Consider the following 23,932-nt stretch of genomic DNA (forward strand, 5'->3'; position numbering starts at 1 on the left):
TCTTCTGTAGACAAGTGCAAACGTGCAAGCGACCTGTGAAATGTGAGAGGCACTGTAAGCTTTTATACAACTGAAAAGATAGCAAACCAAACAAGAACCGAGGTAATTCTAGACTATGAAGGTAGACTTTCGGGAAATTATTCGCCCGGCTGCCGCGAGAATAGTGGCTGCATAATTGTATAGATAATCTGGAAGAGTACAAGCAGAAGAACGGTCAATCGTTGCCAAGAAGTAGGTTGCAGTGCACTTACCATAAAAATAGCGGACTTGAAGGATGTAATCCGTGATATTTGTCGACATGGTCAAAGCAGGACAACCACACAAACACAAATGAGAGGGAACGGCTTCTTGGAAGTTTCAACACGATGTAGTGCACAAGCTGTCAGTTGCCGAACCCAACCAAACCGTAAGAATTCCTGACTTATTTGAAGAATCGCTTGTTGCCGATATAGACGTAGGACTTCTCGAACACTGATAGCTTTGGTGCACATTCAATACGTTGTCGAGAGTCATCCTAATAAGACCGCAGGGTTAGGCGACATATCGAAGCAGGTGGACGCGCGAAGTTCGAGCTGGAACTGACAACAAGCAGACAAAAAAAAAAAAAAGCGGCTGCTATATTCCGCGACAACTTTTCTTGGCAATGCAGTGGAAGGTACAGGCCCGCGTCCCCTCACCCATTTTGAGTGCACGAAGGCTCTCCTCCTCTTCCATTTCTGGGAAGAGGATGAGAGCCCGCGCACACTCAAAATGGGAGAGGGGACGCAGGCCTGTACCTTCCACTGCATTGCCAAGAAAAGTTGTCGCGGAGTATAGACCATTCCATTTAGCGCTCTCTGGGCGGCACCATTTTGTTCTACCACAGCGCCCTCTCCACACATCCGGGAAGTTCAGCGGGTTCGGCGGTGTAAAACGAGAGTGAGGGCACGCGCCCGACTCCGCTAGCAGACGACAAACCGGGAGGTTGCCGTTCTCCATCTTTGGGCTGTATCGGCGGGCTCTACCGAACATGGAACTCTCGCTCGTGGCTGCAGTTGTGAAGTGGTTCGCGTTCTTAAAATAGTTGTTGCTACTCCAAAATCAGCCTATAGCTCTCTGTTGTTCTATTTTGCTAAATGGTCAACTAGCATATATTTTTTCCGTTACTTAAATAGCAGTTGAGTCAGCCGACAGTACTACCCTCAACTACTGCTTGTATTGCGGCAGGAGAGCACGTTTTATTTATTATTTCAGACTTCACTCATGGTCACTAAAGGCCTACACCAGTAAAAAAGGTACAGCAACCGGATTTACTTTTCGCCAAAGAGACCGGCCAATCTGGCACAGTTTTCCCTCTTTTTTTTTTTTTTTATTTGCGCGCAGGTAACAGCACAATTGAGCCCTGTGAGTCTTTTTATCTAGCATAGTATTACACGACAACTGGCATACCAAAATCTGCGCATCTGCGCTTGAAAGTTCCAAAATAACGCGATTTTAAACAGAGTTTGCACGCCAGCCGGACGCTAGCTACAGCCCACTCGGCGGAGCGGACGAGATGCGGGGTGAGAGGGGGAGTGCATTTTTTTCTCTTTTACCCTCTTTGCTGTGACCCTAATGAAACGGTCTATAGACGCAGCCTTCCGGATCTCGATGCTTATCAGCGTGTAGCTTGCGCGCGGCTGCAGGTCACGTGACGGGTGACAAGAGAGGAGGGAGGGGGCGAGGACCACAGGTACAGCCCGGCCTTCTCCCTCTCCCCAGGCATTCCAGTAAGATGTGCTTTTGTAACCTCAAAAAAAAAAAATAAAAAAAAAAATAAACGCGCGCGCGCGCGCGCGCGCGTGCATTTTGGCACGTTTGAACCTTGGAAATGGCGGCGGGGCGGCCAGAAGCTCGGCTTGCGCCCGAGCGAAGAAAGTACTCAGCGCGAGCTCGTAGTTTGACTACTGCAACGGCGGGCGTGCTCTCGCAATGCTCGATGTTCTTGCAGCCGCGTGTACGCGTGCTACCTTCGCTGCGTCTTGAATTAAAGTGAGACGGAGTCTAGACGTAGATTCTTTCACGCGGTCGCGCCTTCTGCGAGAGAGATAGAAGCTGAATAAGTAAATTGAGGCAACAAAGATGGACAAAGTTTTACAGTTCTGTCAAAAATATCAGCTCACCAACGTCGCGGGTTTACGTAAAACAACAACAAAAAAAAAGGTGTTAGTTTTAGTTGCAGTATAAGCGAACATCAGAGCAATTGAAATATAAATCTAATTACTTGCATTACGCGGACGATCTGAAATCGATGAACCGGCGCTCCCAGCCTTCCGGAAACATTGGCTGCCACGGCTGAAACGCTAGGCGTGCCCACGACGCCGATCTGTACGTTCAGTATCAAACAGGCTCCGGAGAGCCGTTTGATTAAACCGGTACAGTTTGCAACATGGTCACCGGTTTGAGCAAACGTGCGACAACTTTGCCCAAACGAGTCGCCCATTTTCCCAGACGAGCGACCGATTTGCCCGGACGAGCGACCCGTTTGCCAAAGGAGTGACCTGTTTGTCCAAATAGGTGACCGTTATGGCTCACACGGGGGACCCCTTTGAGCCGTACGGGCGATCCCTTTGACAAACTGGTGACCGGTATGGTTAAACTGTTACCGGTATGGACCCGCTTATTTTCATATAGGCGCCAAATGGGTTTTTTTTCAGTAGGGGAGTGTTTCTTTTTTCAGGATGTAAAGTCAAGTGCCTGTAGAATCTTATTTAGCGCCTATGTGATACGCGCCAGTCACGTCTCCACTCGCGTGAACCTCTCGTCGAGGGATCGGATATTGTGCATGATCGCCTCCGGCTCTAGGGACATAAACGTCGGTACGACGGTGGGTTTTTGAGTTCTCCTCGCCGCTGTCGCGTAGGACATTCTGGTACTCAGTTGTGTCTACTCTGCTTTGTTGAACTCTGGCTCCTGCCACCGCTGTTGTGAGAACTCTGCCCGCTTCGCCGGTTTGCGGGGTGCTATAGCCCTCTGCGGACAGTCGTTGCTGTTAGCCACATGGCCTCCCCCACGATTGACGCATTTAGGTGTTTGAAAACATTCTTCCACGCCGTCGTGGACGAATCCCCCGAGCCACAGCCTGTGATGCTTTTCGGGCAAACGGTTTTTTATACCCGAGTCCATAGCATTGGAAGCATGCCAATGGTGCCGGGGGTAGTCGTTTACGTTCAGAACCTCATTCCTGCAGCTTACTTTTCTTGGGAGGGTATTGTTTTAGATCATTACCAAGATGGTGTTTTCTTTTCGTCAGAGGGGCCTGGCTGCTACGATGGTGTTGGCTCTGCTGCAAATGTCCCTTACAAGCGATTCTGGAGCGACGTCGTTTCCCTCTCGTTTCAAGAAGATATTCCACCGGCACTGATTTCCGGACAAGGCCTTGTACGGTTGCAATGGGTGCTCCTCATTTCCTTTGCGAATCTTTGTGAGCTTGAGGAGTTTGTCCAGGCAGAAATTTTTTTGTCATGATGTTGATGCGTTGGCCTTTTTATTTCGGCGGGTGGTTTACTGATCCGTTGTTTGAAGGCCGGCGTTCGATGGCCTTTTTGATATTTTTTCAAGTGTTGGTGCCAAATTCTTTTTTGCTTACCGATCTCAAAACGACGGTCTGCTTTCGTGGTTGCGGAAGCTGCACGAGCTCCATTTGTTTGTAGCGGCCCGATGTCTCGAAGCCATGTCTGCGTTTCCTTCCGGACGACGGAAGCGACCACTCGGTAACGTCGGCCTCCATCGCTGACGACGGCGACAGGGCTGCGCGCGCCAGGTTTGGAATAATCTCAACGGTCTGCGCCCGTTCGAATTTTGTGAGTGGCACGCCGCCATCTCGCACCGGCGTGTCGCCATCCTCCGTCTCTGGGTACTTCCACGAGTTGCTCGCCTATGCGGCTCCTTTCTGAGAGTAAGCAGTTTCTTTGGTTTGCATATTTTTACCGCGCGACGGTAGTTCTTCTTGTCTGTTGCCTGGTTGAGGTTGCGTGCCGTTAGGGAACGGCGGTAGGTTGTGAATTGGGCAAGGAAGCCGTACAGTTCCCCGAAGAATTGGGAGTTTCGTTCAATTATGGAAGCAACCAAGCTCAAAGCATGCGTGGGCGGTGATGGCGGCGTGCCTTCCGGTCAGCTATCCGTCGGGCTTACTTGAGTTGTGGAGTCCCCGTTGCTTCTTCTTTGGAAACTGGCCCACTGCGGAAGTGATAGTTGACGAGGTTTGGTTCCTTCAATACTGATGCGTTCCAACGCTGTTGAAGCGGTCAGACCAGCCCGCCAGGGGTGATCTTCGGTCAAAATAAGCTATACTTCAAGTCAGGTGTATCTAATGTTGCCGGAACTAAGAAAAAGCACGCCCGTCACGGTGCATCAAAAACTCCCGACCAACTCCTCAAAACTCCCAAACTAAATTCACTATTTCCGTTTCCGCTCAAAATCACTCGTTGGTCTATTCCCAGGATTGGCTCTCACTCAACGATGCCCCGTCCGGTTAGGGGTTAAGCCAGCTTGTTCGACATCCTTGCCGTCCGATCAGGGCCCTGCAAACATTCAATTGGTCCCATGTGCCAATACACGCTAAGCGAATCACTTTGGAGATCGCTGCCCCTACGTGGGGTGAGAAAAACTATTTTCTTGGTTAAAAATTCCAGAACCCGAACCCGTGTTTTGTTATCTTTAAATGCTGCAGAAAATATGCAGGTTCTCTAAAATCGCGGGAACGTGCCTCGCCGTGTGGCTTCATTACGCCACGAAGTGTGGGTGGATGCGGAGAAGCAAAAATCAAAAGCGGGCCAGACGTACACGAAACTTCAGTGTACGTGTCCCGACGTATGCCTCAGGGTGAAATTTCCGACAAACCACTTAGACTGCAGTTTATGGACCGACATGGCAGTCGCTGACAAGTACAATCCGGTATACCACAGAAAGTACACACGCGCGAACCACGGCAAGAACCATCAAGACATGTCGACCGGTGCGCGTTTATGCGACCAAAAAGCAGATCCAGAAACTGAACAGAAAGAAACGCACGCCAGGCATGTACAATAGTATTGTGCCTGGTTTGCGGGCGTCACGGGAGAGGTACGATTCAAAGAGCCAGAGGAACCTCCTCTGCTGCTCAGCGAAAGTCCTAGCGTCCATCGACGTGCTTGTCTCTCGACCCCGGGTTCCTCGGTGAATTTACGTTTGACCCTGTACTTCAGGGTCAACGACCAGACGCTCGCAGCCCTGGGTACAACGGCCTCGAAAACCGAGGCTTGACATGTTGGGGGCAAGAAATCGCGCCCACGAACTATAAGCAACATGCCCCCAAACAATTCGCATAAGCAGAGAGTCTGCCTCGTACTCCCGAGGGAACACTCTCAAGTCGGGAAACTCGACAATCGGTCTCCGAAAACGCTTCCCGGGACCCGGCCGAAGAGCCGACAGACACATAAACAACACAGAGAGCAGGATTGTCTCCTGACTATTTTAAAAACAATAAGAGAAACAACCATCTAAGCACGTACCTTTTACCCATCAGCTCCTCTACAGCGTTGGATCTGCTAAATTTGAAAGAATGGAAGGCTTTGTGCGGGAAGTTTATTCTGTTATTCATAAAAATAACCTTCTTTAAACCACAGTTTTCTTTTTTTTTTTTTTTTTTGACTGGTGGATCATGCTATAGGGGGTTTTATATTTAGAGTTTGAAGCACCTTGCACCAAACAGCTATTTTTATCTAGTAATTTTATCGTAAAAACGGCAAAAAATGTAATGAGATACCTAAGTCTGGCAATGCATTGCGATACAAACGATACATTGTAAATCTTTTTAACTGCTGAGATAGAAATACATTTTTCAGATGTATCTCGAAACAGAGACACAGATATTTCAATGTAACTCCCTCACGAAACATTTGTATCACGATACTGCCCAGCACTCATTAACACAAACCTCGCACACCTTAGTAAAATCCATGTGTCTTCACATAATGATTGTAGTAGCGTTTTACACAAAATAAATCTGTTTTAGAGCTGTTAAAAGTCAGCCGAAACCGACGCGGACGTTCGTACTCTTACATGAACGTTTCTTGCCACGCTTTAAATATCAATAGGTTCATGCAAATACCTGACGGCGATGGGCGTAAGCAATGCCAACGCAATTTCGTCATTCCGAGTCCACATGACGCCAGCAAACTAAGTAACTCCAGGACCGTTCCCGTTGGCCAATACTCTGATTTCTTCTTTCCAAATGTGGAAGCCCTCAGGTGCCAAGGCACCGGAAATGCGCGAATTCTAAGCGTGAGTTCCTCCGGAAGAGGCGCCTGGAGGATACGGTCAATAAAAGACGCACGAAAGTAGCGCTCTCGCTGTCGGTAGTTTTTGCGGGAACTTTCTCTTGCTTTTTTTTTATTTTCTTAATGTTGTGACCCTTTGTACAACGCAAATTTTTGCGGGAAGTCAGTTGTTTCTTCGCGATATATAAGAAGAGATACAAGAAATCGAGAAGAGCGCCATGCGTTCCATTCATTGCGCTCTCGCTCGGCCCTTTCGAATTATGCAGGGCAGTCAGGCATTTTACATGAGGTTTAGAATTTCACTCCACTGAAATATTCATTACTTTATTTTTGCTTTTAGCTTTATCGAAAACCTCTTCGAGACAACGGTCATGTAATGCTTTACAGGAGAAAACAGATTGACTATCTATTTTTGCCTGGAAAAAAGATAAAGATAAAATTAAACAAGCATTGTTGCATTGCGAATGACGGAACGAATCACCTATACGGCCATCACTCCTGACAATTTCTCTAAATTTTTTCGTCGCTATTCTCACCTATGCCGATTTGTTTTTGTTTTTAAACAACAGGTACTGAAGAGCCTTTCAAAGTAGTTTTATGTCTAATATGCATATTACGAGACGCCTGGTACCCCTACAGTTAAATTTGGGAAAATATGACGAAGTATGAATACGGAAGATATAATCAGAAGAAAACTGCGCACCTGAAGTCTAGCTCGTCGCTAGAGCATCATATATCTCCTTAGTCTTAACGACACGGTGATAAAAGCTTAGAAAAAGCTTTTATCGCCGTGTCGTTAATTTATTACGATGAAAAGAAAAAGGCGCCTAACAAAGAGCAATGGTCAGTTTTTGCCATGCGAAGGCGGAAATTTCTCAAGTAAAGCGAATGAAATACTAAGCGCTTCAGTTGCTTGTACGATGTTACATAGAAAAGTTTCCGGGATGTGATGAACCACGTTCAAGACGATCAAAAACAGCTACCACACCAGAAATTGTGAATAACATCCATTACTTGATTTGGGAAGCCCGACTCATGGAAGTTCGTGAAATTTAGGAAGCAGTAAGAATCTCTTCTGAACGAGTTGTTTATATTTTACACAGTGAATTGGGATTAAAAAAAAGCTTTATGCAATGTGGGTGCCGCGCTTCCTCAATCGGGAGCAAAAACGCATTCGACCCTGACTGTCAGCCGACAGTTTGCAAGTGTTTCAGGCAAATCCTACAGGTTTAAAGCGACGATTTGTAACTGTGGGCGAGAACTTGGCCCACCACTACACGCCAGAAACAAAAATTAAATCGAAACTATGCACTGAGTCCGGTGAATCGGCCCCGAAGAAGGTAAAAACCATCCAGTCAACCGGCAATGTGATGGCATCATTTTTTTTTTTAAAGGACAAAAAAATATTGGTCTTTAATTATTTTCAAAATAGAAAAACTGCTCCCGACCGATACTACATACAGCTTCGGGACAAGGTTAAACAATTAATTCAAGAAAAACGCACGGGAATGTCCAAGAAGCAGGTGTTGTTTCACCGCGACAAGGCACTCGCCCATTCAAGTGCAGTCGTACAGCAAAAGCTAACAAAACTGAAGTCCCAAATCCTTCAGGATCTACCGTACTCACCTTATTTGGCTTGCTAGGACTTCCACCTATTACCGAAGCTCAAGACCTTCCTGGCTGGATAGATATTTCTGTCGAAAGAAGAGGTGATATACCAGCTGTGAACAGTTGTTTTAGGGATATCGAGGAAAGTCACTTCTAAGTTCCGGTAGGGAATCGAAAAGGCTGAGAAACGCTGGACCAAGTGTGTTGAGCTTCGGGGGAATTATGTTGAAATATAAAATATAGCTTAGATCAGATTTGCATTGCTTTTATTTTGATTCCGGAAACGTTTCAATCTACCCTCGTATGTAGTGTTTAGTTCCTGTCTCTGGGAATTGTTTTTCTCCACGCTCAAGAGGTTTAGCGTCCGTAAATATGCGTCTCTTTTCGCAAATACTTTTAGTTGCTTTGATGCGACGGACAAATAGGTTCTGTATTCTTTATTTGAAGAATGTCAAATGCGTCTTATATCTTCAAGTATGGATCGCAATCAACACCATAATATGAAATATAAGTTGCAGCTCCAATGGCGTGCATTTACTCCCCTTTCCTGCGGTTAAGATTTCGACAGCCAGGCCGCTTCGATTTTCGCCTCACACATGAATAAACGGTATCTACCTTCTTTTCTTCTTTATATGGTTTCCACTGGTTGGTGTCGCTTCCTCTGAACATTCGAATATTGCAAGGGCAGCCGTTATTTGATATCCGAATAATTATCCTGCTTCGTAATGAGGCCTTTGACCGGACCAATTCAACTGAGACTTCGAACATTTCATTTCAGTTTTACGCAGTCTATGGGTAAACCCATTACCTAAAATTCTAAGATTTATGCACATAAAATAACGTGTAATTTCAAGTTCATTGGTTGCGATCCCAGATTGGTGATGAGTATCGCTTCAGCTTTTTACTGGAGTTCGGGGGAAAAATGCGCCTACCAGCTCTCGGCGTCGGGCTTTGGCTGCTGAATTAAAGCAGCATTCCTTGGATCAGGCACGTAGCCAGGGTTTTGTTTCGGGGGGGGGGGGGGGGGGGGGGGGGGGGCTCTCATGACAACATGCTGTATGAGGGGGAGGGGGGAGAGGAGGTCCCAGCAAAATCGAAGAGTTCGGGGGGGGGGGGGGGGGGGTTGGGGTCGGGCCTTATGGGCCGCCCCCCTGCCTACGTGCCTTACTCGGATGCCTTTTTTGCAAAATAGATGCGGAAACTTTTTGATTAGCGTAGGTGAAGCGGAGTAAACGGAATGTTAGACTTGACTGGCTTTACCACACCAAAACATATAATACAAAGTTCAACAAGGACAAAAAAAAACTAATCTTATGTAGTTGTCACTATTCCGCCTCAACCTAATTCGATATTGGAACGTTACAATATCCAGCAATCAAAAGAAAAATTTTCTTCAAACGGGCTCTGTGTGAGTTCAGCATTACCATGTAAAGGGTGGAGTTTGTTTAGACCTTTTTTGTTTCTTCTGAATGTTGACTTAACTGTAGGAATAGCGTGCCTGCTTCACCGCTAGCGTCTACACGTTTTTAATTTCTATGCAGTCAATATGGCTCGAAATAAGGGCGAATGTATAATATGTTACATCCTAAATTGAAGGCTTCACACCTTTAGAAATGTTTACTCGGCTACACCTGGGAGGCCTGTGGTCCTACTTTTATAGAAAGAACGAGAAGAGCCAATCGCAGTCACCTGGGATTACGGTGATTTGGGCAGTCAGAAACTTATTGGGTCCTAGAAATAAAGTCTTCGCGGTTACTCTGAACGTGAGGTAACCCTGTGATACGAAATGTGCAGCATCATATATCCAAACGAACGTTTACACTGAAAAGTTTTCCAGTTTACTTATTTTTTCGTTAAATCCCTATCTTCCGTTTTTGATTGCAGCGATATTCCCTTCCTGCAATGTGCGGAAAAACCTACTCGTAGACACTTATTGAGTGTGTGCTTCCTTGAAAACAGGATGTGAAGAACTATAGTAAATAAATAAATAAATAAATAAATAAAACCGCAAGGCTGAATTGAATTAAGAAACAGCGAAAAACCAACCCGATGCGCGCGTGAACTTTATATGTTCTCACGTTACTGGACATACCGTTTTTTTTGCTCCGTATCCCACAGCATTTTTACAAGATGTTACCGTTTTTGTACTTCCTTATTTGCCGGGCTTTCTACATTGGTCGCACTCATTTGATTGCTGTGTGTTTGTCTTTAAAGAGGTCGCACAAACGTTGTTTTTTTTTAGTGATCCCACCCTATTTTAGTCGAGAAGCTTTGTTTTCTTGAGTTCTGTACGGCTATGTATATTGATATAAATGGATACCGCATCTGTCGCCACCCCAAACATCGCTCACTTCCTTAACAGTGAACCCACAATTTGAGAGTTACGTTTATGCTCAGACCTAGTTTCTACATCACATGCGACCATAAGTTCTGCTTTTGTTGCTCATGGGTGGTACAGATCAAGGACGCATGGTATGCAGGCAGAAATGTAAGCAAGCAGCTGTGGGCATAGTAGTGCCTTTTAGGTTTTTCGCTTGTTGTTGGTTTCCGTGTCCTTTTGATATGCAGCCACCTTGAGGTTTTAATCTGTTTAATTTTTGAAGTCCTAAAGTGTTTCTTTAATACTTTCACTGCGGAACATGAGGTATTAAACGCTGGTGCGAGTCCACTTCAAAACCTTAGCAAAAGCGTTAATTAAGGGCCTTGATGCGTACCAGACGCGATAAACAATAAAGAGGTTAAAAAATGTGGTAGTCAGAAAGTAAGAAAGTGCCTACGACCTGAGAGTCTGTTTTATGTTCTTGCAAAGAAGAAGCAAGGGAAAGAAATTTACTTCGTGCATTTCCTCCCCCACTGTAGGGAGTCCAAGGTGTCATACGAGACACATATGTTGCTTTCTTCTTTCTTGTATTTTTTTTTCTTGCAAATCAGGAACACGCGGTAACCAGACATTGGGATCGCAACGAACATGACTTTTACATTAGGGGTCTGCCTTCTCCGATTCCAAAAAAGAATTCGACTTTTGGATCACTTATGGCAGAGACCGTCCTCTCCCTGTCGACTGATATAATTCGGGTGCCCGAGTATACGATTGATACTTCATATGAGTGAATTTCAGCACAGCACAGGGTCAACATATTTTCGGTGGAAGGCTGATATTTATGAAGAGTGATTGTGTTATTTATTCATTCGGAAGCAAAAAAAGGGCGGCAAAGAGACAAGAGAAGTAGTTCACTTAACTCAACTAAAGGCAGGCAGCTAAAAAATGTATCTGAAGAATAGCAGTATTTGTTTTCTAGCTATTGATTAAAGCAAAGGGACACTTTGAGAAGAAAGAAAAAAGAATGATTTGCAGTCACGACAATTGACTCCTTCTAGAGTAAAAACTACTTCTTATAAACAGGAGCGCAAGTCACCCCTATCAATTATTCTCTCTGTATTCTTTCCCAGTTTGTAGAGCGCAGCACTTAGGCGCCGTTTCTGCGTTTCACGGCGTCGGCGTCGGAGTAACCGCGCTAAATTTAGACGGAAAGTTGACATTACATGACCTCAACACCAATTCAATTCCCCGCAAAATTTACCGGGGAAATTCAGTTTCTGCGCTAGATTTAGCGGACAAATTCAGGCTCTCCGCAAGATCTAGCGGGCAAATTGACGTCCCGTGACCTCAACTGCAATTTAATTTCCCGCAAAATTTGCTGGGGAAATTCAGTTTCTGCGCTAGATTTAGCGGACAAATTCAGGTTCTCCGCTAGATCTAGCGGGAAAATTGACGTCACGTGACCTCAACTCTAATTTAATTTCCCACTACGTGACCTCAGCACCAATTCAATTACCCGCAAAAATTTACCGGGGAAATTCAGTTTCTCCGCTAGATTTAGCGTGGATATCAACGCCACGTGACTTCAACGCCAATTTATTTCCCGGCTAGTGAGAAACTGAATTTGTTCATAGGTGCAGGCACGTAGCCAGGATTTTGTTTCGGGAGGGGCCCGCCCATGACAAAATGCTGCATGAGGGGGAGGGGAGAGAAGAGGCCCCAGCAAAATGGAAGACTTCGGAGGGGGCCCGGGCCCCATGGGCCTCCCCCCTGGATACGTGCCTGCATAGGTGACGTGACACCAAGTCATGTCGCGTCATTTGCCCCGCTGAATTTAGCGGGGAAAGTGAATTTGAGGATGAAGGGAGAGGGGAGAATGGAGGAGGAGGAGGAGGAGGAAAGGAGGAGAGGGTACGGAGGAGGAGGAAGAGGGGCATACCCTGCCTCGGTACCCTCCTCTCCTCCTCCTCAAGAGCTACGTTCTAATCTCGCTTTTCAGAGATTTGTAAACGTCTTTTATTTTTTAAAAATTCTATTATGCCTCTCCTTCTCCAAAAAGTGCAATCTCATGTAGAGGCAATATCCAGTTTATTTTCTTTAAATATTAAAATGGGTATGAATAAAGCATGAAACTGTATATAAATTGAGAGGAAGTGTCTTTAAATGTTTGCAGCCTACAAGATTTCTCTATCTTCCCCGAAGAAACTTGGGATCCACCAAAATAATGTTTATCGATATTGCATTAGTGTTACATGTCAGGCAGGAGACACGTCTTCCGTCGTGAAAAACCCAGAGGATTCATCGAATTTGATATTTCGGGCCAAGGTCTTAGAAAAACGTTTCCCCACCAAATAAAATTTTAGTCAATTAGACTTTACTGTCCTCTATAAGTTTGAAATTTATTTGGGTTTAACAATATAATCGTGGATGTTAACTTCTCGGGGTTCCTTATTGTGTTCTTAATTTAGGCTGCTACTTTTCGAAAAACAAAACAGTGGCAGATATCTGGTCATTGTGTCACTGTTTTCGTGTCCTAAAACGCTCTTTTTTCACACATACGCGTTATACTTTTGCGCCGATCGAACTAATCAGAGGTTTAAGTGTGTCTCTCGTGTCATTGAGAAGAACTAATGAGAAATTTGCTCAAACAAAGACATTTCTTTGCAACAATTAGGCGCGCCTGACGTCTGCATTGTTTAAGGAATCAAAGACAAATCCATTATCCTCGAGAAGAACTGAGTGGGTCGCACGAAGCAAGCTATGCATTTAAATGAGCTCAAAACCTTTGAGCGCTGTCTAGATGGGCTGGACAGTAAATAATTATTTAAGAATTGGATCCTTTGTCGTTCGCACAGTACTCAGATTAGTCATTTTTTTATATACAAATCTCTGCTATAATTTTTATCATGTCTAGTTATTTTACGAATTTGCAATTCAAGGATTTTTTATTTTAGGATCATACTGGCATCGACTGGGTGATAGAATAGGCCTGGTCAATTTATTTTTCTATTGACTATGGTTGCGTGTCCGGGAGATACATAATGCTCTCATTATACGAAAAAGTATTAAATATCGAAGGATTATAAGTTTCTCATATTGATATTTTAATAGCATGAGTTTCAAATGGATAACATAATGCACCTGGTGCCGAAATCAAGTGTACGTAAAAAGTTCATTGAGTCGATTATGCATAAAACGCTCCACTTTGTCTGCAACTACAGTAAGTGTACGAGCAAAATGATGATAGAAAGTGTTCAATAACTTTTCACTCAGATATTTTATTATAGTTACATTGGCTGTTAAGCATATTTGAATATAGGAGACGTTTGAAATGATACTTTGAATTGAGGAGGACGTGAGCGAGATCAATATATTTTGTATACATTTCTTTATGAACTAATCCATTGCCCTCAACTTATGTCATCTATTCATAATCACGCTGCAATGCGAGTTTTACAAGTTTCTCCTGCCTTTTTGTTTCGCTAATCAAATCATCTAAATCATCCCCGGGATCCGCATACAACACGTGTTTATCATACTTCGTGCAGCAGATATTAATTAACGTTTTTAACTAAATTGTTTAGCCTTTAAATTTTTTCGGGCTCATTTGTAACTTCACTGAAGGAATGAATGAATGAATTTGAGGTGAGGAAGATATTCTTGATATAACGAAAATTGTTGCACTTCATGTTAACTTCTTCAGAATACGTATGTCTGAGAATTATTACGGCAGACATCACGGGTGGCACAATTGTTATTGAAATGCAGCTTGTTCCATTTTGAGATATATCTCAAATTTCTTTTGTAAGCACGTTTAAATGACGTTTACTTTTAAAATTCTACATTGTTTTGGTTTTCGGCCGATATCATGACGTGAAGCTTATCAGTGCATGTTAAACGAAAGAAAAGACGTCCTATACCGAATAGCAATTTTAAAATAATGGCAGCGTTCATTTCTTTTATTAGCTAAGGATTGGTGCAAAATATTCGCAGACACCAGTACTTTTTAACGACTATGTATGGGGAACTATTGCTTGTTAACTAAACGTTGTCACATTCTACTTAAAAGTGAACGACAAAAAAATGTGAATGTCTGTCGCCATTCACTTCAAAGTGGAAGGACTTGTGTTTCCGTAGTTACTTTAGTAAGTGTGGCCGGACTATGGAATCACGCTGTGGGCAATGAAAAAGTAACCAAGGAGAGCTGGATTTTTGTACATCTTAAGCTAGATCCTTATCTATTGAGCTAAGAAATAATTAATAACCATCTTTAGCCAAAAGAATGCCCAGCACATTCATAGGGTGGAACGATGGATAGGGCTATCCGTGATTATCTCTTTGCAATCAAAACGTCTTAATGCTGATGCTGCATCAACTTTTAAACGGGATGAGACCAAAATTGAGTAAAGAAAAGACAGGAAACTCGTCCCATGGTTACATAATTTGGAATCCATGTTGATTTCTAATGCTGCCCATTATGGCTGACCACAGCATGAGTATTTTTTTTCAAAATATCAAATTTTTTACGTAGTTTTTATGCGCAAAAGGCAAATAATTAATAAACTGACCGAGATTTTCAAGCAACTCGATAAACGGTCATTCCCAACTGCAATTTAAGCAGTCATCAAAAAGGCGCCAACGAGCTTTTATAAGAACCAATAAATTGAATCAGGGAACTCGCTAAAAAAGAAAAAAAAAAAAGCATGCGACGTGGAGAGAATACTTTCTCGATGTTGGCCTCCACTGCGAGCCAGGCTTTGAGGAGCTCCGCACTAGTTCGGAGAGGTCTCAACAGAGGGAGCTGGCTTCGCCACTCATCGCTCCCTCAAGGAGGAGTTTGCGAGGGCGAGAGGGAATGCGCGCTTAGTTGTGTCCCGCGCGTTCTCGCGCGCCAGTCAGTCGTCGGTCCCAGACGGACACGTGCCCCAGCCTAGCTGCTTCGTGGCCCAGACAAGCGCTGGATAACGGCAAGGACGTCGACGACGAAGAGCTCGCTACGTCAGTTCCGGTCGCCTATTTATTTGTATTCCTACCAACCTTCACTCACCTTTGCACACAAAAACAGTTTTGCGTTCTTGTTAGTTTTTTTGTTTTTTTTTCTCCTTTCGTCCGACACGTCCTTCTTGTTGAGTGATTTGGCCGCTTTGTCTGCGCTGGGTGACACCGGAGAGACGGCAGGTAAAGCTGGGACAGTCCCTTGCTCTTAAGTCTTAGCTCTCAGAAGCCCGTATCACGGAGCGAGGGATAGTTTTCCTGGTAAACAGGTATCCTTAGCTTAACTGGACTTCTTTCGCTGGTCAAATTTCGACAAGGATTACAATATAACGCTCCTGTCTTCATGTATGCAATTTTAAGCTCGTCCCAGACAAATGGACATGGATTCCAGATAATATGAGATAAGACCGGTTGCTCTGCTTGCAAGCCTGTGTTTTTGTTTAGTTTTTGCTTCACAGGTAAAGTTCCTGACGCTAGAGAGAATGATAGCTATATTTTACGCTTAGGAAGCTTACAAAACGCAGTCAAATCTAAAAACTAAGGAGCGAGCTTTTTTTTTTTTCCTTTTTCTTAGGCAACCACGTTGGGCAATTCGTTGTTTTCTCAAAGAAAATACTTCATCCGAGGATAAGGGACGTTCCCAACGGCACCGATTAATCTGTGAGTGGTGTTGCTAAGATATTTCAGCACTAGTTCTCAGGGTACGTGTAAGTGTCTTTAATTTTTTTATCACCAGGCCACAAGGCAGAACTTGTACCCTTCTTAGTATAGGACTGGAGTCAGTTCCATACCCGACATCTTTCAAATATATCACTCACGCACCATAGCGAACGTCAAGAGACAGTGGCAGCCATCTGCAACTTTGTCAACGGACACGGAGTACCAGCTCTAGCTATGGCGATCCTTTGGCCCTGACACAAGCTGTCACTGCCATGATGCGTACCAGACCGCCGGCGATGCTGGGGTCAAGCCTGCTGAACGCCGACAACGTCACGCTACGTTGGGGAGACACCCAGACCGACGACACGTCCCAGTCAGAGACCGCGAATGCGGTGCAAGACAATGGGTCCTGGAACGCGAGCGATTACGATCTCTACTCGATTCCGTCAGACCTCTGGATGCGCTACTCGCCGGGCATCGTGGCTGTGTTCTGCCTCGCCTACTCGGTGGTGTTTGTGATGGGTTTGCTGGGAAACAGCTTTGTCGTGGCGGTGGTGGCCAGGTCGCCACGGATGAGAACGGTGACCAACTACTTCATCGTTAACCTGGCCATGGCCGACATTCTCGTGGTGGTGTTCTGCATACCGGCCACGCTCGTCAGCAACATATTCGTTCGTGAGTATTCTATGCACCTCTCTCTCTCTCTCTCTCTCTCTCTTGATGCGTGTGTTCCTATACTTCATTTCACCTTAAGTTCAGACGCAGCCAACTCTACGATGTAAGGGGACCATCGAGAAGCATCAAAAGCGCAAGTCACCGCGCCTTTTCTGTTTATGTCTGGTTCGGCGATACTAAAAATCTCGAGAAAAATGACGAGAGCCATATGATTGTGCGCTTTTGACGCTGTCTGATTGGTCCCAGCCACTCGTAGCATCGGTTGTGTCTGTACTTTTAGTGAACCGATGTACAGCGATACCCTTTAAGGTAATTCGGTGAGTGAAGACCACACGGAGTTTGTTCTGCTCAGATCAGCGTGAAATATTGAGATGGTAAGGCGCGAAAGTTGACGTTTGATGTAAAGCAGTTCTTGTAACAACTGTTTTGAGAAAATATTTTGAACTTGTGAGCAAAATGACGCGTGCACGGATAACCAGAATTTCACATGCAGCAAAGGAGATACGTTTGCTCTCATAGGGTTTTTTTGATTACTGCATAAAGCGTGGCGTATGCTTAAATCTGTGCCTGAATGCGTGTGCTGAAATGTGAGCGAGAAAATTCATTAAATATTTTAACAGTCTTGAGTATACATATAACTGTTCCGGCCCTGACACGATACCTTCCTCTGTAATAAAACTATGCAAGGATTGAGAGTGAGTTGATTGCCATTCTGTGAGTGGTTTGTATTTTTAACGGTGAAATATTTTGAATTTGTTGCGCTTATATGGTTGGGTACGCGGTTTCGTGTAAGCGATTTATTAGATTATTATTGTACGTCGCCTTTCGGGTACCCCATTTTCATCTTCACCTAGCGTGCCAAAAACTGTTTCATTCGAGACAGGATTGAAAAATCAAATATCCTGTCGGTGGGCTGCATGCAGATTAGTTAGGGTGCAACGTCAGTAAACCTTGTGTACGCAAAAAAGAAACAAAACATTGAGCCAGACCAGTACTGGTCTTTTTCCTCTCCATATCGAAACTCCAAGTTATCAGCGTCTATAAAACCGATGCCGTTTCTAACTGAATAAACTACACTCTGTTTAAGCAGGCGATCTACTTGAGCGTTATGTTTCCATCAGAATTCGCGTATTGCCAGTCATTACGCTCTGCGTAATGTGTATAGAGAAAACTGCGGGTAAATAGTTTCCTTGAGCAAGTTTCATAATATATGTGGCATATCCATAAAATCTAGCTAAACTCACAATGGTCTGAGAGATAGTCTCAGGACCTCATTACAGTAAGCACAAGACCTGTATGTACGCCTAACGTGTAAGACGTCAGATGGGAGCGTGTGTGCTGTTCGAAAGCTGTAATCAGTTCATTTGAGTAAGAATTTGTAGTGGTGGATCTGTTTTAGTACAAAATGTTTTTTGACTGTCGTAAAATAGTAAATTTAAACTATATTTAATTTCGGTCACATCGCCTTGTTTATGAAGGCGATGTGACCGAAATTACTTGCTTTATGAAGCGGTATTTTTATGAAATGTATGTGCGGTCAATATTGGTGCCCTGTTATATTTCCAACCACGCTTTTTTACGGGGATTATTTCCAATTCTCCAGCTTCTCAAATTATGCGAATATGAACAAATTCATGGAGGTCCTCGGGAGAGCAGAAATATAGTTTATTGCGTGGTATAAATAATCGATTAGAAATAAAGGGACATTAAGGTGTTTGAAACCAAGAGTCGCCTGATATCAGAATTGTTATTCTTGCAGAGCAGAGATTTTCTTGTGGAAGAGCAATCGTAAACTTTGACTTGTCATAAGTCTTTAGAAGACTTGAAATTCGATCAAATATGTTTTTTTTCCCGCAAAGCACGCGTATATAAATACATATTTGTATTTAAAAAAATCTCAAAAATGGCAAATCACAACCAGTATTTACTAAGGAAATCAGTACAATATGTTCAATTCTAGACACCCTAAGTTCTACAGTAAATGTAGCGGCAGATACCCTGCTTTTTACTTGAAAACAATGTAGCTTGAGAAAGTCATTACGTTGTTGGACTATATCCCTGCACAGCTGCAATCCGGAAGTGTTGATTAGCGTTTTTAAGTAAACGCTGCATTTCTCTTTATCACGCACACGATATAATGCTGAAACAGGCGATCCTCATCGCTGTGATAAATGCGCTCAATGTCTGCTGTTGTTGTTTTGTTGCTATTGTTGTTCTTTTTGTGTGTGTGTTTGGTAAAAAAAAGGAGGGGAGGGAACGCGAGGGCATAAACATTCACTAATAGCCTTTCTCACTACAAAATTTAGTCATTTCAATAAATCACGCCTTTCAAAGGGCGTCTTTTACGCGCCTCATGCACGTAAGTCCTAACGAGCTTTCCTTTGAAATCTGCCAAGATGATAACCGATTAAAGATTCCTGGTTTTTGCGGATCATATTAGTGTTATCGGAGATGAATGTATCACAGATATGTATAACAGTCACGGTATACGCCACCCAACGTAGACATTAAGCAGCCGGTACATTCCAATCAAGCTTTAGGTGCCATCTGCGGCACTCCAATTAGCGAAGTGACCGCGAACGACGGTCAGTGGCGCCTGCCAATTCACATCTGCATTTCCGAACACTCGGAGTGCCGCATGCTGATCAGCCTTGATTGCTATGTGTGCACACGTTCTCTTAACGCTCCGTTGGAAACGAAGGATGCGCGGACCAGCTACTCGCACTGAGCGAGCAATTTGTACACTAGATAAGCCGCCGAAACTTTGGAAGCCCGTCCTGAAGCCCTCTCCTGCTGCCCGTGTTTGTGGCGAAACGTCTATTGCGCCTTCGGAGCAAGGCATGCATGAAAGTGTCCATGACAGTTGAGAATTTGTTGTTCTATGCTTGCTCTATTTAAACGGCATTCAATTCAGTAACAAAACATACACGTGTATCACTGTTTATTCTGCATGGAGGTTACTCCAGCATATAGACAAAATATATCGACTAAAATGACGTCCATCAGCAAACAGCGGGGCGATGAAGCGAAGGGAAGTGCAACTGTTTTCGTGCAAATCAGGTGTATGTGTGTGTTGTTGTCTGTTGAATTATCGCGGTTGGTTGTAAAACATAAATATTTTTCGGCGTGATATTTATTCGCTAGGTTATTGCGCAAAAGCGTCATGCCAACAGATCACTGGATCAGTAGTTCGTGATCTGACCAGATTTGTGATCTTCGAACTAGCGAATTTGGGGACACATGTAAAAGTGATCCTAGAACGTCTCGTAATTCCAGAGTTTCAGCTGGGTTTCGCCTCCAAGGAAAGTAGATTTTTGGAGGGAAATCGGGTTTAAAGAGCTTTTTATAAAACTTATTCTTGGATCAAAAATAAAAAAAAAATATTGGGTTTTACCCGAAAACAAAGGACCCTAGGTATGATTTGCGGTCTTTCTGCCTCTATTCTACTGTCCTATTATTTAAGAGCTATCTTGGGGTACAGCTATCATTAAAAATAGTTCATTATTCACCGTAGCTTAGAAAAAAAAAAACAAGGAACAAGCGCTGTAATATGATTTTTATGTTTTCTGGTTCGCGTCAGCAAAGTGTACAACATAAACCGATGCGCGATTGGATATGTGCAAGCCACGTATATATATATGGCTTTCTGCATAGGAAGTCTGCCATGTTGGTGTCAGAAGCCTGCCGGTAACGCAGTGGAAGGTGCGGTGTCACGCTTCCACGAGCCTCTCATGCTTTATAATAATACACTGCACGCTACGGTGTCACGCGCCAAGGCCACGTTTCAAAATGGAGTGTAGTATTTCGACTGTAGTTTCCTATTAACCCATATATCTAAACGCAAATAACAAACATTGCTCACTAAAAGTGCTGAAAGGGTCTCAATTGTGCGTTAGTTTTATCATTATGTTGAGGTCGTTTTATATTGACGATAATGGAATTAATGCAAAGGTGCAAGCGAGCTTGACAACAACGACGATACGCATATCTTCAGTCGCGCACCAGTCACCTAGCTTTGTTTGGAGATTTCTGTTTCTCCTTTTCCCCCCTTGTTCCCCATCTCGAGGGATTAATATCGTCATTATTGTCCAGCTCGCATGCGCGTTTGCATTAATCTCATTATCATCATAATCCTAAAATGCAGACCGTTCACCCTTGTTGCTGTTAGGCTGGTGGCAGCTGACAGAGCACGTTTGCTCTACTGACATCTAATTCCCCGTTAGCTCAGTTGATAGAGCGCTGCACTGGAAATGGAGAGGTCTCTGGTTCGACACCAGGACCAGGCGAATTGTTTCGGTCGCACGCAGATTTGTGTTTGTCTTTTAACCCTTTTGTTCCTTTGCTCCAGAGATTATCATCGTTCTATAGGATGGAAACTCGACAAATGCAGCAGTAAGCAACACTATTATACAGCATGAAGCATTTAGAAGTAATCTCAGTGATGCGCTTCTCACACTCAGAAGTGGTTTCCTCCCAGCACAGCACACCTCGTTCCCTTTCTTTAAAAAAAGCAAAGTGGTCGGCGCGGTTTAAACACCATAGTTATGCTGTGCCTTTCCGCGTGAAGGCTTGCAGTCCGACTTTTTAAACTAAGACACTGCTATAGATATTTTATGCGGCACCTGTTTTGTTATTTATACAGCTGTGGAGCGTTGTTTATCGACAGGCTCAGAATATTCCGAGCGGTGCGATCTCCTCCCTATGAAGGAGCTACACTACTTGGCGATGTTTCGGTTTACCTCGCATACGTCGCCATGTTCATAAACATGTCTCCACCCTGGTCATGCCTAATTGCTTTCTCAACAAGTTCAGGAATTACGTGCTTGCGTTTCGTCGTTATTGTACCTCTTGACGGTAGAACACAGCTGATCATACCTCGTGCAGTCAACACGAAGGCATTGAGCATAGCTTCTGGGCGTAACCAATGTACGAGGATCGCAGATACGCATTAATGGATACCTTTTGCAAGGTTGACATCAACGATAAGACGACGCAAATACACATGATCCCGAGAATTATACATGCGCCATTCGGTCGGCGGCACTCTAAGCGGTGTTGGACATGATGGGTGCGGCAGGACTATGTTCTGGAATTTGAAAAAGAAAATGACAATTTAATCCGTGCATATCGCGAGATGAATAACGTCCGCCCTTCTTGCTCTATGCGTCCTGCCTGAGAAACTAAGCACAGCCTTCCCACTCTTTCTTTTAACTCCTGCACTTATAGATATCTACCCCCTTTCTTCTTCCCTCAAAATAGAAAAGTTCACATCGCTTCCGGTACACTAAGATTTAGTCTTACCTCTTCGAGTAATTTGCGTTTTATTGAATTTAATTAGGTTTTATTTCACGAGAAACAACAACCGCAAGCCAGCACTTAAGAAAAGGATTTCCTTGAAACAATTTCATCTTCTGATTCGGCTAAACAAAAGGTTTTTTTTTTTGTTTTTTTTTTTTTTTTTGCGCACGGCAGAACGTACAAGAACGCTGATGACGCCTTTGTCACAAATAGTTCTGAGGGTGACTGCTGGAATTAAATTCTCATGAGGCCAAGTGAGCAGGACACGCGATCTCAGAACTATTTCATTTTTTCGCTTTTTTCGTAACCGCAAAGTCATGCTCATCGCCTTTGCTGGATTGTTCATAAAGGACGACAACTGCAGGACCAGGGATTTTCAGTTTTGAAGTAGTCATACCGGTGTCGTTTTCATCGCTACTTTCATCGCCTGTTCCCTCTTTGCTCTGTACAAAATAGCGAGCCGGGACTATCTTTCAGGTTATCCTTCTCGTCATTGTTGCCCCAACTCTGTTTTTTTTTTTTTTTTTTTCATACTCGCACTATAGTCTTCGAAAGACGTCACACGCGTATGCCTGACTCAATAGGTAAGAAGTACAAGTAGAACAAAACAAGCTTAAAACTTGGAGGACGCATAAACTTCGCCTTTGAGAGTGGAACGCGATAGCGATATGCGGGCCCCGTTCGCATTGCCTTCCCATTCACCGTGCAAGCGTGCCTTGCGTGGCCTAGTCAGGAGGGCGTCTGGCTCACAACCGAAGGGCCGTGGGCTTGCATCCAGCCTCAAATTCTTCAAATTTGTTTTAAGGCAAATAAATTACTTTATTAAAGGTAATTGTTTGACATATGCGGCGCCATTTAATTCTAATTCAATCTCATATTTATTCATCACTTTCATACATGCGTGACGTCACGTTTTACGTGAGCGTTGTGGGTTGTTTGAAATTTCCGCGCGAGGTCATGTGGCTGTGACGTCATGACCTATCGAATAGTCAGGATTTTTGCGTTACGCCACCGACGCCGACTTTTCTGCCAGGCCTCCGAGGCCGGCGCGACACGAGCTCCGTAATGGTTACGCGTTCAAATGTATATATTATTCACGGACAGCTTTCTGCTTACCAATTTCTAGCACTTACCATGTAGCAATCACTGGGATGGCATATCAGTAGCACGCACACTGCAAATGTTGGGCCTGTTGATAACGCTCTACGCGATAGTAGTTTTTTTTATTTTTTTTTTTTATTTGATATCGCCAAGTTGCGCAAAAGAAACGAGCGTTCTACACATAGGGACAATAGGTATACACCCAAAGCATCAGTATTTCTATGTCTCTTTTTAATATGACAATGCTATGAGGGACTCACGAAGGATACTAATTTGAAGTGAGCATCTTAATTATTTTGCCAGTTAACTTATTTCTGGAACAGTACTGGGCAATTAAGCGCATTCCGAAATTTCAGGCAGGTCAAATGTAGAGCAAAGCTCTCACAAACTTACATCTGGCCAAAAAGGGGCCAGGCAAACACTGTATTTTATTTATTATTTCAATTTTATAGCTACCAGAGTTCCTTGCTAGACATAAAAAAAAATTCATTCCTGACAAAAAATATTTCTGCAAAATTCAAACTTTGATTTGCTGTATTTTGGAATCTTACTCTAAATAAATGAATGTAGAAAAATATACATAGTTAGTTGTTATGTAAAACAATATGTTGGCATTTTCTGTTATTCATGAGAGCTTCTGAAATTTCTGTAAATATGAGATTTGTAGATAATATATAAAATTTATTGGTATGTCTTTGTGCTTCACTAGTGCCCTATGGGGGCATTCATGCGAGTGAGAGATGTTACTACGTATGCGCCGTACCCATAGTTCCTGTGTGCAAACGTTCTTGCATTGAGTTTCACACCGTCAGCTTTCAATTACACACTTTCCGGAAATCGTTGTCGTATCCGATGTATACACCCGTCTCTCCAAGTGCCAAAGTAGGGATTACAGGTCGCACTTGTAATGTATTGTTTGCTGTACTCAAAAGTCTCTTCGTTTATTTTATATAATTATCATGCTTAAGAGCGTTTTCCTGAACACGGCTTTTAGTAA

The 23,932-nt window shown here is 43.7% G+C and overlaps 1 protein-coding gene across 1 annotated transcript in view; it reads left to right on the top strand.

Moving 5' to 3' along the window:
• Window positions 1-15,071: 15,071 nt before the first annotated feature.
• The window catches only part of LOC8029585 (neuropeptide SIFamide receptor), a 125,039-nt gene continuing 116,178 nt past the window's right edge, over window positions 15,072-23,932 (top strand). Inside the window, exon 1 of the mRNA XM_002406229.4 lies at window positions 15,072-16,536. Coding sequence (XP_002406273.3) covers window positions 16,134-16,536 — 403 coding nt within the window. The 5' untranslated portion in view covers window positions 15,072-16,133. The remainder of the gene's footprint in view (window positions 16,537-23,932) is intronic.

The sequence above is a fragment of the Ixodes scapularis genome, unplaced genomic scaffold (genome assembly GCF_016920785.2).
Source record: "Ixodes scapularis isolate PalLabHiFi unplaced genomic scaffold, ASM1692078v2 PGA_scaffold3__209_contigs__length_174095766, whole genome shotgun sequence".
Lineage (NCBI taxonomy): Eukaryota > Metazoa > Arthropoda > Arachnida > Ixodida > Ixodidae > Ixodes > Ixodes scapularis.